General features: G+C 47.9%; 1 protein-coding gene across 1 annotated transcript; it reads right to left on the bottom strand.

Moving 5' to 3' along the window:
- Nucleotides 1-332: 332 nt before the first annotated feature.
- LOC116246719 (NADH dehydrogenase [ubiquinone] 1 alpha subcomplex subunit 2) lies at nucleotides 333-4,283 on the bottom strand. Its single transcript, XM_031618549.2, has 3 exons — nucleotides 4,080-4,283; nucleotides 3,716-3,822; nucleotides 333-582 (listed from the first exon to the last, which is right to left on the bottom strand). Exons 1-3 carry the CDS (start codon nucleotides 4,163-4,165, stop codon nucleotides 482-484), a joined length of 294 nt encoding a protein of 97 aa, XP_031474409.1. The 5' UTR covers nucleotides 4,166-4,283; the 3' UTR covers nucleotides 333-481.
- Nucleotides 4,284-12,871: the final 8,588 nt, after the last annotated feature.

Raw genomic sequence — 12,871 nt, 5'->3', positions numbered from 1 at the left:
ATTTTAGTTGAATACGATCACCGCGAAACGTTCGGAACCACCACAAATTGCTATGGTTTATGATATTGACCTGAGTCCTAATTTTTCAGGTTCTTGGTCAAGTCGTGGTTAAGCAAATCTATTACCATGCAACTTTTCAAGTACTATCATTGGGTTGCTTTCTCTTTCAAAATTCCGTTATGTTTCATGTCCCTTTGGGGCTTAGTCTCACTGTTTGGGTGCAGTTTTTATGTGCGAGGAAAAAGAGCCATAATGTAAACAACTTCATTATGTCCAAATGTTGGATGTTGGAGCTAATGAAATAGCAGTCACCAGCAAAAATGAAACGTCAATGAATCCAATCCAGCTTGAACTAGTTTCACCTTTTTGACGTCAAAACAAGAAACCGTTCCAACATGGTAGAAGAAAATGCTCCAAACCATACAAAGTACATTATTTCCAAGTGAAAACGAGAACAGAACTACATTGAAGCACAACAGAATCACGGCATGGGTTCCCCGGCCTTGACAAGTTCTTCCAGCTTCTTTACAATTTGTGGTTCTGTCAGACCTTTCAACCTAACCAGTCTTTCAACGCCCATGTCTGCATCAAGCAACAAGTATAAGCACATTTGCATATTTTTCAACCCAAAAGCAAAGAATGAGAAATTGTAGCGAACCATGATATAGAAAGGCATGTACATGAGCTGGCTTGAGGTGCTGGGCCAGCCAGGTCCCAGCTCGACTTGTATACACCACAAGTTCGAGCACGAGTCGAGCATGACATGCCAAGCTTGAGCACATCTTGATTAAGGTCATAAACAGAGAACAGAAAACAAGCATAAAACTGACCTAATTGAAAAAGTTTGGGGGAAAAGGGAAAAAAAACTAAGAAACCTTTGGGGAGTGAGAGAGAGAGAGAGAGATGGCTAATTTTTTTAAACAGTAAAAAAGTCCACAAATATTGAACAGGAACCAACCAGAATACAACTAAGTAATGGATGATGAGAGCCAAGCTCTCAAGTCCTAGACAGAATTGATGTTCTTCAAGCACGAGAAAATAGTGCTGTTTATTTGGTGATGGTTGAATGATTGATGTGGCTGTCCCAGAGAGAGAGAAAGAGAGCTTAGCCTCTATCACGGTGAGAGAAGGGGCATTCTTGCTTCTTCTCCACCTTTGGAAGAAAAGGCATTGGTACTCCTCAGTCCCACACACACACAGAGCTCAGCATCAGTCAAGGAGAAAGAATTGAAGCAAAGGCATTGGAGCTCCGTCTCAGTCATACAGAGAGAGAGAGAGAGAGACCTATCAAGCAGGTTGAAACTTGAAAGTGATGGAAAAGGGGCATCGTTGCCAGACAGATTTATAAATTCATGAGAGAAGAGACACACCATGGACACATGCACAAACAGCTTGATCAAGTCGAGTTCACTCGACTCGACTGACAACTCGAGCTCAAGTTTTCACTCAAGCTAAAATAATCGAGTACATGTGCTCAACATTGTGCACTTAGATATAGGAAGCAAAACCACCATGTGCATATTACTGTTCACCCAAAATGATCAAAACAAGAAATTATTGTCTGCAAATGGACATTGCATTGAAAAATCGAGTCACTGTCAATAGTCACAATTACATGAATCAGACAAATCACCTTCTGAAGAAGCAATTAATACCATTTGGAGAGAAAGAAAACAGAACTAACAAGGCAACAACCTCACTCACAGTGCCGGAGCCAAGATTTTCGCCTTGGGTGCCAAGAAAAATTTGCAAGGGGTCTATCATGTTTTCCAGCCATGGGTGCACTTGAGCCAACATGCACGCACATGGTAATGCATGCACACACATGATATGCTACTGAAACTTAGTATTCTAGATACATTTGTCTCCACATCATTAGTGAGTAGAACAAAACAAACTACAAAATAAATCTCAATCAAAGTGGACTTGACTAAATAACCCTGAAATGATCAACTGATATGATCAGAGTGAAAGCCAAAGAATTCCAGCAAAATACTAAGAACAAAAATCAAATATCCAGAACATATAGTTAGTTGACAACTTCCATAAATTCACCAAAAACTTTGCATAAGTTTATGAATAAGATGACTCAACAAAGCAGGATATGAAACTTGTTTTGTGAAGAAAGGAGGAAAGGTTAAAACAAAAAAGTTCAGACAACACCAACATGCAAAATGGTCTTTCCATCTCTAACAGGACTAGCAGCTTGCCACATCATGCTGCTCAATGTTTCTGTCTACTGGACAAATGCCTTGTAGCGCCAACACTAAATAGGTGACAGTGTAGAGGGTTACACAAGGACCAAATAGGAACACAGATAATATAGTTGGAGCGACATAGATCAAATAACTATGAGGAGCATCAAGATTTTCTGCCAAAAAAGGATAAACTCAAAGCTGCTTCCCACTACCAAGTTTACTTTACAGCAGGTACAGATCTTGCATATGGGAGCAGAAAGTATACGTTTCACACCACACAGAGACAACAGCGGCTTGAATTGCAAAGTCTTTCACCAAAGGCTTCCCATGGATGAATCAACGTCCCCTAGGAAGCTGCCAATCATAGATTTAGGATCTAAAAAGTTTCTCTAGCCCCTTCATTTTTAAGACTTCTGTTTTCTGGCCCATATTGAAATGCAAAACATTTCAAAGTTTCTCTAGCCCCTTCATTTTTTAAGACTTCTGTTTTCTGGCCTCATAGAGAACCTTTGATCCTTTCTAGTTCCTACGGATATACTTTTGACATAATAGATTGTGGGAAGACCAAATGGTTGGGACAGTAAAGAGATCGTTGAAACTGTTGCTGCAGTTAGAGAACAGCCGTTGGAATTTTTCTACTTCCAATAAGCCCACAATTTAGCTGCTGCGGGTGCATGTTTGCGAGTCAGGGTCACAGGCCGCAGCATTCTTGGTGTCATATTCTTACATACGAAGGTAGAACTAAGGACCTAAGAGCAGAGAACCCCATTTTTTTGTTGTGTACAGTTGTTGTTCCCAAACGCCAATGAAGAACCCAGAAGGATACCCTAAATGCCATCCGTAGTGCGTCAAAGGTAATTTCTGTGCTGTGAAAACATTGAAGGGACCCTTAGTCGATCTGGGCCTACCTCTTTTATCAACAAGCAACTCGATGGGTGTTTGTTGGTGATTCCTTACTAACTTGTAATTGTCCTCTATTACGACATTGGCTCGTATTGGTGGCGCAGGTTTTAAGATTTTCTCTTCATCTCAGCTTTTAAAAAAGTTCTTATTCCAGACGACGCACATATTGCAAACAAGACGAGATGGCTTTTATCATGGTTCAGAGGGTTGCCTGGTATGCATTTTTGGGATTCAATGATTGCCAACGACCGGTGACAGGGATAGAAACAGTAGCACTCTCAAGGACGAGCTCTGTTAGCTGCAGTCGTTCCAGAATAGGGATAACGCATCTCTACAAAAGGGTAGCCAAGATTTGGCCCACGACTTGAGATTGAAGATGCTTTCTGCCCCCAACAAACAGATAAAATTGAGGATCACAACACAGACTAACACATCTAATCTACTGGGAGAAAAGTAGCGTGCCCAATTAGGCAGAAGGCCGGATACAAAGCCCTCGTGCAGCCGGGGGCACCATCAGGAGCCCCCTTGAGATAGATATGGTAAGCAGGAGGAAGTCCAATAGCATAAAAGCTTAAGCAACACGAGAGAGAGAGAGAGAGAGAGAGAGAGAGAACCATATCTAGCCCACAATTGGGGCTCAGCTCCGCTGCATTCTCTGATGAGGATGGGAAAGGTCGGGTTAAGGGTCTTCAAGTCCTTGTAATTCCGAAGCACAAACTCCCTGCATAAAACGCCAACAAACTTTGGGGTTTAGACCAGAACGACAACATTCACACACACACAAAGAGAGAGATGGAAGAAATGGCCCTCGATCCCACTAGGCCAAGAACATCCCATGAGACGAGGCGTTGCCACGGAACATCATCACATATGAAATCAAGGACGTGGGCAGTTCAAAAATGATATTCGATTGAATGAAGGAATGAAAGGGGAAGGGGGAGAAGGGGAGGATCGCGTAAGCAGAATTGAGATTTTCACCTGGCAGAATCGCTGGCAGGAGAAGTCTGGCAGAAATGGAGACGGAGCTCCTTCAGGTTCCGAGACAGATGCCCTCTCCACGCCATCGCCCTCCACTGTTTGCGCGCTCTCTCTCTCTGAAGTAGTCGCCTCGCCTCGAATTCGATGATCTAAGCACAATTTCACGAAAGCTCACAGGGACACATAATTGGTGTAGTTCACGCAGGCAGACATCAACTTAATAAACGGCTTATTAATTTCTAAAAAATAACTTTTATTGGGTTAAATAATATATTCCGGAATTTCAGTTTATCAAAAAAATTGCAACTCGATCGGTGGGGTAAAGCCCATAATGATGTTCACGCATCTGTAAAAGTACATTCAAGTAAAAATTTCAAGTAGCACAAGCCACATTCGATAGAGGCCAAGGAAAATTATACAAATTATGTTAACCTACACACAAAAGCGCACAATCTCATTAGTCAATATTCAGGCTTCTTTAAAGGATATCATGTTTGACGCAGCTTTCGATTCGAAAGCAAGGGAAGGAAAGGGCTTTCGGCCTTAGGGTTCGTTTCCTACTTAAGATCTGCAAAACCGCCTTATAGTCCCGTTTGATCTCAGATCGGATCACTGCAGATACCGGATCCGTGACCCATCAGATCTTAAATCCACGGTTTTTACACTATAGCCATTCACATTTTGATAAACCTATGGATTTCATATCCCTTCGGATCTGATATCTGTAGGGAATCAAACGCAACCTAAGAAATTTTGAATCAGTCACTGTCTCAAATCCAATGCTGATTTGAAGTCCACATCACATGAGACCAATGTTTAAACAAACAACAGATATCAGTAGTGGAGAGCTGCTAAATATACAGGCGCCGATACCCGCGGTGTCATCAACATTGGTGCACAGCATGGCCCAGGTAAGCCAATGCAGCAACCAAGGATTCTTACATATAGGATGAAATGGAGCCGAGTTAGGATACCTCGTGATTTAAACAATACGTCCCTTCGTAGTCTAAGATCAATGATATATACAAATTAAAGTTGCATAACATGAACAATAGAATGATTGTATATGCTCTTAGTGATTGTTATCTTTCAATACAATAAAATGCTCACTTAAATACACAAATTACTTCCTCTTTTTCAATATTCTAGGTGTACCATACTTCGTCTATAGTATTCCTTTATTAAGTTGATCCTTAAAAAGACGAGTTAGAAAGCGTTCTCTGATATCTTGGCAAAATGGATCATACTGCAAACGATTTGTCTATACATACTACAACATAAATCAAATGCGACGCTAGAAAGGCCTAAGTGATGAGCACTAACTTTACTCAAGCTCGTGAAAAAGGCAAACCTTATATTCAATCTTCACAGTTCCATTTGGACCGCAGCATAATCATATTCATTCTTCATGCTTCAATTTGGACCACGGCAAAATCATACTAGTCACTTCATTTTCACATATTCATGAGACATTACTTTAAAACATAAGGCACTTTATACATCTTGACATCGAAATGACACAAGCACAAATGTAAGTGCGCCTGAAAAACCGTTTGATATGTTTTCTACCTAATGTTTTCGCCAAATTCATTTTAATAGTCATGCACCTAATTATATATATATATATATATATATATATATATATATATATATATATATATATATATATATATATATATATATATATATATATATATATATATAGAGAGAGAGAGAGAGAGAGAGAGAGAGAGCATCGGTCTCCACAAACGAGGTGATACAGCCCTTCCTGAGGCGGCCAGACAAAGGGCCATCCTTGACACCGGCAGGGCTACTGACGAAGGGCACTTGTCGACCTGGGAGGTTGATACGAAGGAATGCGGGGATGACGACCCCGAGTCGACGCCAAGGGAGGTTCACGGAAGGAGGCGCAAGCTGAGGACCACCCTGATGCATTCGAGGGAGGTTACCCCCGCTGCCCAACGAGGAGAGCAAACCGCGAGGGAGGTTACTTCGGGAGGCCTGACCGCCGTCGACCAAACCAGGGTGAGGGCAGAGAAAGCCAGGGGAGGCTGCAGTGCTGCTGATTGCCGCCAGACTGACTAGCGACCAGGAAAGGGCGCAGCCCAGGCGTCGGCCATCCTGGCCGACGCCCCCATGCCCTGCCGACCTGGAGGCCAGACGATGCCTGGCCGAGCTCGGCCAGAGGGAGCACAGGCGGGACACGAGAATCCATCTGACGGGATTCGTCCCGTAGGTGACGCGGGACACACCGAGCCGGATGGGACACTGTAAAGGGGGACACTCAGGGAATAACCGGACATGGGTCCGGACTTGTATGGCGGGTTGGGCCGCCTCTTTTGTAGACCCGGATCCAGGCGCAGCCTTATGGATCCGGGCGCAGACTTTTTGGGGGTTCCTGGACTGAGGTCCGGACCCATTCTTACCGTCTCGGTTTTTGGACCCGGGTCTCACTGACGACCCGAGCTGGTTCACCACACCGACCCGGTTCGACAAGACTGTCGAACCGGTTCAGTGGTCGGCCATCTCCCACGGCTCGCGTGGGAGGGCCGTTGCCATCGTCTCCTTCACTTAAGAAGGAGCTTGGCATCCATGGAGGTCTTGTGCTTGAACTGGAACCCTGAGAGGGCTGATTCCTGGACACCATTCCCAGAAGGTCGCCGGATGATCTCCCCGACGACAGCTCCTCAAGATTCCGGCGCATTCACCATGAATGAGTACGATGATCCTTCTTCCCCGTCTTCTCTCTGTTAACCTCCTTCTCTGCCTCGTCTGAGCTTCCACCGACGCCTTAGCCGAGCTCTCTCCCGCCTGACGTCGATTCCGGGTTGGGGAGGCTTCGTTCGTCGCCACTGGTACCTCCGGCGTCTTCACTTCCACGCCATTCGCAAGCATCTTCCCACCCGCGCACGCCGTTCTCCCCTTCATCTTCACCCTGCTCGTCCTGCGCACGCCTGCAACCCGAGCTGAGAGTTACTGTTCCATTGCCTCCCACTCCCACCGAGCGAGATCCTGGTGGATTTGGACCGTGGTCGGCTGCCTCCGGCATCCTCCCGACCACGGGCTCCACCAAGTTGGTATCAAACCGATCGTTCGGCCAGGAGGATCGGATTTACATGAAGACTGTTGCGGCTGAACCAGAAACAAGAACGCCGGAAAAGAACCAGACATTCAGATTCCCGGCGCTGTTTTCTGTGGATGTTTCAACTGTCGAGCACTGGACCATTGTGATCGTCTGCGTCTCTGGAGTGCTTAGGAATTTTTCTAGGATTTTAGAAGCTTCACTGGACGAGAAATGGATTTTTGAATCAACCCCACCGTTTCAAGCGTAGCTTCTCCTTTCCGGCAGGTTCCTCACGATTTCAATCCGTAAGAGGAGGGATTTCACGCGTTTCAACGGCTGATCAATCCCGGATGATTGATCTTTGCTCGGTTAGTGCATTCCTTAAGGATTTCCTTCTTTTAATCGAGCCTTTCATCTGCATTTGATTCATGTTTTTCCATTTTCCCCTTTTACGGTGACACCCGAGCATTCTGGCATCGATTCCGGCCATCCCTTGATCCAAAACGTGTGGATGAGGATACCGGTGGATTCCTGACTAATTTCCGAGCAGATCGAGCCCAGGATCGCCTGATTTGGTCCAGAAACGATGGCGGAATGGCGTTTTGAAGTTTGTCGGCGTTTTCTGAAGGTTTTCCGGCGCGGAAGAGGAATTCTAGCGAAATCGATATTTCCAGCGGAATATTCCGCCGGGATTCCACCGTGTTCTTCGGTCCCCGGTGACGTGTCGCGGTCTCGTGTCAGGATCATTGGCAGTACGCAGTGACATACGAATCCCGTCGAATCCGGCATCACCGTTCGTCGTTCGAATCCCACCGTGTCCCACCACGAGTCTCGCTCTACATCGACTCCAACGGACACCGTGTCCCGCACAACACGTTTCCCCGCACTTTAAATAGGAGCGACGACGTGTCCCCCGTGTCCTGAGCCTCCTTGCACGTGTCAGGACCCCGGACACCATCCGAACGTTGCTCTTTCGTCGTTCTCAATCGTCAAACTTTCCAGAATCAACATCGACTTTCAACAGCCGGCGTTGTCAGCTCAAAGGTCGGAATTTAACGAGTCTAGGTGCGTTGGAACCGCCTAGATTTCTACTTTCAGCCCTCCAAATTTGGGAATTTTTGGAGCCAAGACCAGAGCGTGGCGGATTTTTGAGTGAAGACTGGTTGGAGGACAATTCTGAGACTGAGAACAACATGAATCACGTCTGACGAGTGTGGTGGAGGCGTCACTTCATCTCACTCCAAATTTTCTGTGATCGGAGTTGGTCAGTGATCCTAGTGTCATTGGAAAGCCCCAATGTCTAGTATTTTTCAGTCTTGGTTTGAGGACTTTTGGACATCGGGACAGAGAGATACAGAATTTTGACTGGACGAAGGTTTCTGAAGTACACAGCCACCTGGTTTCTGCTACACCAAGGCTTCAAAGAGAATACGCGTTCGCCGGCGTTTTTGGCGACTGTCTCACCCCATTCTCATCTTCTCCTGGGGTTTACACGAACATCTGGTGACATTTCCAAGCATCAACCCTTATTTGCTTTTGCTTAAGTTTTACTCCTTGACTGTTTGTTGGTTTTCCCCTGCTGAGCTGAACCGCGCTGCCGAGGAGCAGCCGCCTGAACGTGGTGAAACCGGAAGCTGGTTGGTGCCCCAGGGAGCTGTATTCAAACGTCTTGAGCCTGTTAGAAGTCATAGCTTACGCCGGGCTAAGCGACGCTTGCTTCCCATTCAGATTCGTCTATCAACAGGGGTAAAAATACATCACGGTGACGACTTCTAACATCTCTGGAAATACTCTGTTTCCATTCATTTCTAAACGGTGACTCTCGGTTGCTTTATTCGAGCTTTCCCTAGCCGAGAGGAGGTCCAACCAGCGGCCGTGACTGAGCTGAACCCGGGAGAAGGAAGGGTGTTCGCTGGCACCATTCCAGCGATTGCTTCTCCCTACACACATCAACACATAGGGGTTCTCAAGGCCACGGTGAAGTGCATTCCCTTCTCCCCTAAGTTACTATCCATGTAACTACCTCTGTTCACGTTTTGATAAGGAGAGGAGGCTGTGAACACCCCCAAGGAGCCGCCCCAAGTGGAGAATGCAACAGCCGGTAGCCGACCGTTGGTGGCGAGGCTGCTGAATACGGAGGAGCAGTACACACTGCTGGCACTCATCCTCCGTGATAAGGTTCTAATCGGCTCACCCTATAGCAGCGTGGGAAATGGTGCATTTCTGTTTAAAACCCACCACCCCCGGCGCCCCTGTTGGGCTCCTCCTTGTGCACCTTGCACGGGACACAGCAGAGGGAGGACTTACCTACGGGCTTGGGGATTGGTTTGTTGCGATCCTAGGCATGGTTGTTGAGTGAGATGGAAGTGGTTTATGCTATGTATCATGCACTCTTGTAAACATTAAAGCGTCCTCATTTTGACACTTGAGAGCTATCGTTGTGAGGATTGGGTTTGGGGCCATTGTACTCATCCTTGGGAAGGTTATGGCCTTTGTTCAGGCCGGGAGCCCTTGTAACAGCCGACCTTGAGTGGTAGGATCAGCCACGATTGAGGATCGAGGACTGACTAGGGCATAAGAGTGGGCAGATTGCAGCATTAAGGGCAAGCAGCTCTGAGCTTAGTGTTTTCGGTTGGACGAACCGAAGAGACTATTCTAGCGTTCAGCGTACTATCCATGGCCAAGGGTGGGAAAGATAAGGCGCCCATGGTGGTCGATACCTCAGAAATACCGGAGGAATGCATGACAGTCCAAGGGGGAGCCGAGCGTGTAGTTTGGGGGGAAACTAACCCCACCCGGATGCCAAACCAGGACGCAAACCTATTAATATCGGAGCTCAACCAACGATTTGAGGCTTTCGGGTTGATGTTCCAAGAAAATTTAAATCAGATGATGAATCGGCTAGGATTGGATGTGGGAGCAGCCCTAAGGCAAGTAAGGGAAAGGATGGATAATTTTGAAGCAACTAGTCATTGGGATAGAGACAACCACAACTTTGAAGGTAGAGGGGTCAATATGAACTTGGAGAACCCTCTCAAAGGGACCCAAATCCGGGATCAAGGGGACCCCATGTCCCCTCCCGAGCCCAAGAGAGGCCGGCTGACTACTCTCTTGGGTGGCCAGCGGAAAGCCGGGGGAGCCACCACTTGACTCCACCCGATCCCAAAAGTTGGGCCAACACCGACACCCCCGCCGACAAGGAAGGAAGAGGGAGGTAACTGGGAGCTAGGAGTAATGAAACTTATCAGACCGGAGGGATTCTAGCTAGGGTATTCGATAGGGGTGAGCTCACACAAAGGGACCAAGGCTATTTCGAGCAGGCTCCACCTGAGAGACAGCCACATCGTTACCGGCAGCACCTTGAGAGAGGGGAATTGAGAGGACACAGACAGGCCAGGGCAGAAAGGTGGAGGCAAGGCATGAGGCATCACGATGAGCCACCACTACGTTTCGGGATGGGAGCTCCACCCAACCTAATTCCAGACTACCACGGTGATATGGTAGGGCTAGACTCGCCTTGAGAGGCCCCTCCTCACCTAGGGCACAGAAGGCAGCCTCTCTACGGACGTGTCAACCTTAACCCCTTCCGAGATGACCCTCGAGAAGACCGACTTCAGGCTATGCCATGGATGAGACTCGACTTCCCTAGGTTTGGTGGGCAAGAAGCGCAAGAGTGGTCCTACAAGACCCATCAGTATTTCCTTTGCCAGTAAGTCCCTAAGGACTTATGGGTTGCCATTGCGGTATTCCACTTCGAGGGAGAGGCAATGAGGTGGTACAATTGGAACTACCGAGGACTTCCGAAACCCACCTGGAAGGAGCTCGTGCAAGAAGTATTAGACCGGTTCGGGGAGTCGGCCTTTCACGATTATGAGATTAAGCTTAAGGCACTATATCAAAGAGGGACCGTGAAGAACTATCAGGCCAAGTTCGAAGATCTTTCCAGCATGGTCCACGCGTGGCCCGAAGGGGCCCTCATTTCGAGTTTTATAGGAGGATTACGGGAGGACATCAAGCTCGTGCTGATGGCAGACCGACCACAAAGGTTGAGGGAATGTTATAAGAGGGCCAACAAAATTGAAGAAAAAATAAGATGATTGGCGGCATACCACCGGCCGGCCAGCCCGAGGGACTACCTAAGGCCGGCAGTCGCTCTCTCCACCCCGAAGGTACCCACCGAGAGCAAGAACGCCCGAGCGACTACCCCCGGCCAACTCCCCACGTAAGCCAACCCCTCGCATGTTAAGTTCATCACCCCGCAAAAGAGGGAGGAGAGGATCAAGCAAGGGATGTGCTTCTACTGTCCCGAGAAGTATTTCAAAGGGCATAAGTGCCAAACCAACATGATATACCAAGTTCTGGACGAAAAAGATGACATCACCGGCCATGAGGGGGACGCCCTACCCGAAGGGGACAGTGATGAGAAGGGGGAGCCCTCCGACCGACAGGCCATTGTGCCTCAAGCATATTTCTCCATATCCCAATCCCCCACCCCGAACTCTATGAGGATAGAGGGGTTAATCGGAGGCCTGAGGGTGCTGATCCTAGTTGACACCGGCGCCACCCACGACTTCATAAGCCAGCCAGTTGCCCTCTCAGCCGGGTGCATATCCAAGCCTTATCTGCCGTTTGAAGTTATGGTAGGGGACGGCGCCCGCATTCTTTGTCGAGAAATTTGTGAAGGGGTGGACCTCCAAATCCAAGGCACGAGCTTTCGAGTAGATTTATTTGTGTTGACCCACTGTGGCACCGATATTATTCTAGGGGTCCAATGGATAAAGACCCTAGAAGAGATTACCTTCAACTTCAAGGAGATGACCTTGAAGTTCCCGCAAGCGGGCGAGCGGCATTCAACGTTGAAGGCCCTGGATGGGCCAGTTCCACCGAGGGAGGCCCTACGAGCCCTGCAGGCTCAAGAACCGGCTTACTTGTTGCTGTCCTATGTGGAGGAGAAGACCCCCAGCGAGGAAGACACGCTTGTGCCCATCTCCCTCCTCTTGGGTGAGTATACAGACGTATTCCAGGAGCCCAAAGGACTGCCTCCCCCACGAGCTCACGACCATCACATCCAGCTCTTGCCCGGCACGGCAGCGATATGCAAGCGGCCGTATAGGTACGCCCACGCCGCTCAAAAGAGGAAATTGGAAAGACAAGTGAAAGAGAAGTTAAAAGAGGGTCTAAACCGGCCCTCAGTTAGTGCCTTTTCCTCCCCGGTTCTCCTAGTCAAGAAACATGACGGGACTTGGAGATTCTGTGTTGATTACCGGGCTCTCAACGAAGCCACCCTCAAGGACAAGCATCCAATCCCCGTGATAGACGAGCTATTGGATGAGCTTTCTGGCGCCCGATTCTTCTCCAATATTGACTTAAGGTCCGGGTATTTTCAGATTCAAATGGCCCCCGAAGACATCCATAAAACTGCCTTCCGCACCCACGACGAGCACTTCGAGTTTATGGTCATGCCATTCGGGTTGACCAATGCACCGGCCACCTTCCAACAGTGCATGAATCATGTATTTCGCGCCCATCTTCACAAGGGAGTCCTAGTTTTTTTCGACGACGTGCTAGTTTACAGCGCCACACTTGAGGACCACGTCGAGCACCTCCAGACAGTTCTAGGGCTACTCCGAGAGCACAATCTATACGCCAAGCAGACTAAATGCAGCTTCGGTCAGTCAGAGGTTGTGTACTTGGGGCACATAGTCACCGCCGAAGGGGTCAAGGCCGA

Source organism: Nymphaea colorata, chromosome 2 (genome assembly GCF_008831285.2).
Source record: "Nymphaea colorata isolate Beijing-Zhang1983 chromosome 2, ASM883128v2, whole genome shotgun sequence".
In the NCBI taxonomy this organism is placed as follows: Eukaryota; Viridiplantae; Streptophyta; class Magnoliopsida; order Nymphaeales; family Nymphaeaceae; genus Nymphaea; species Nymphaea colorata.
This window is presented reverse-complemented; position numbering and strand designations above follow the sequence as displayed.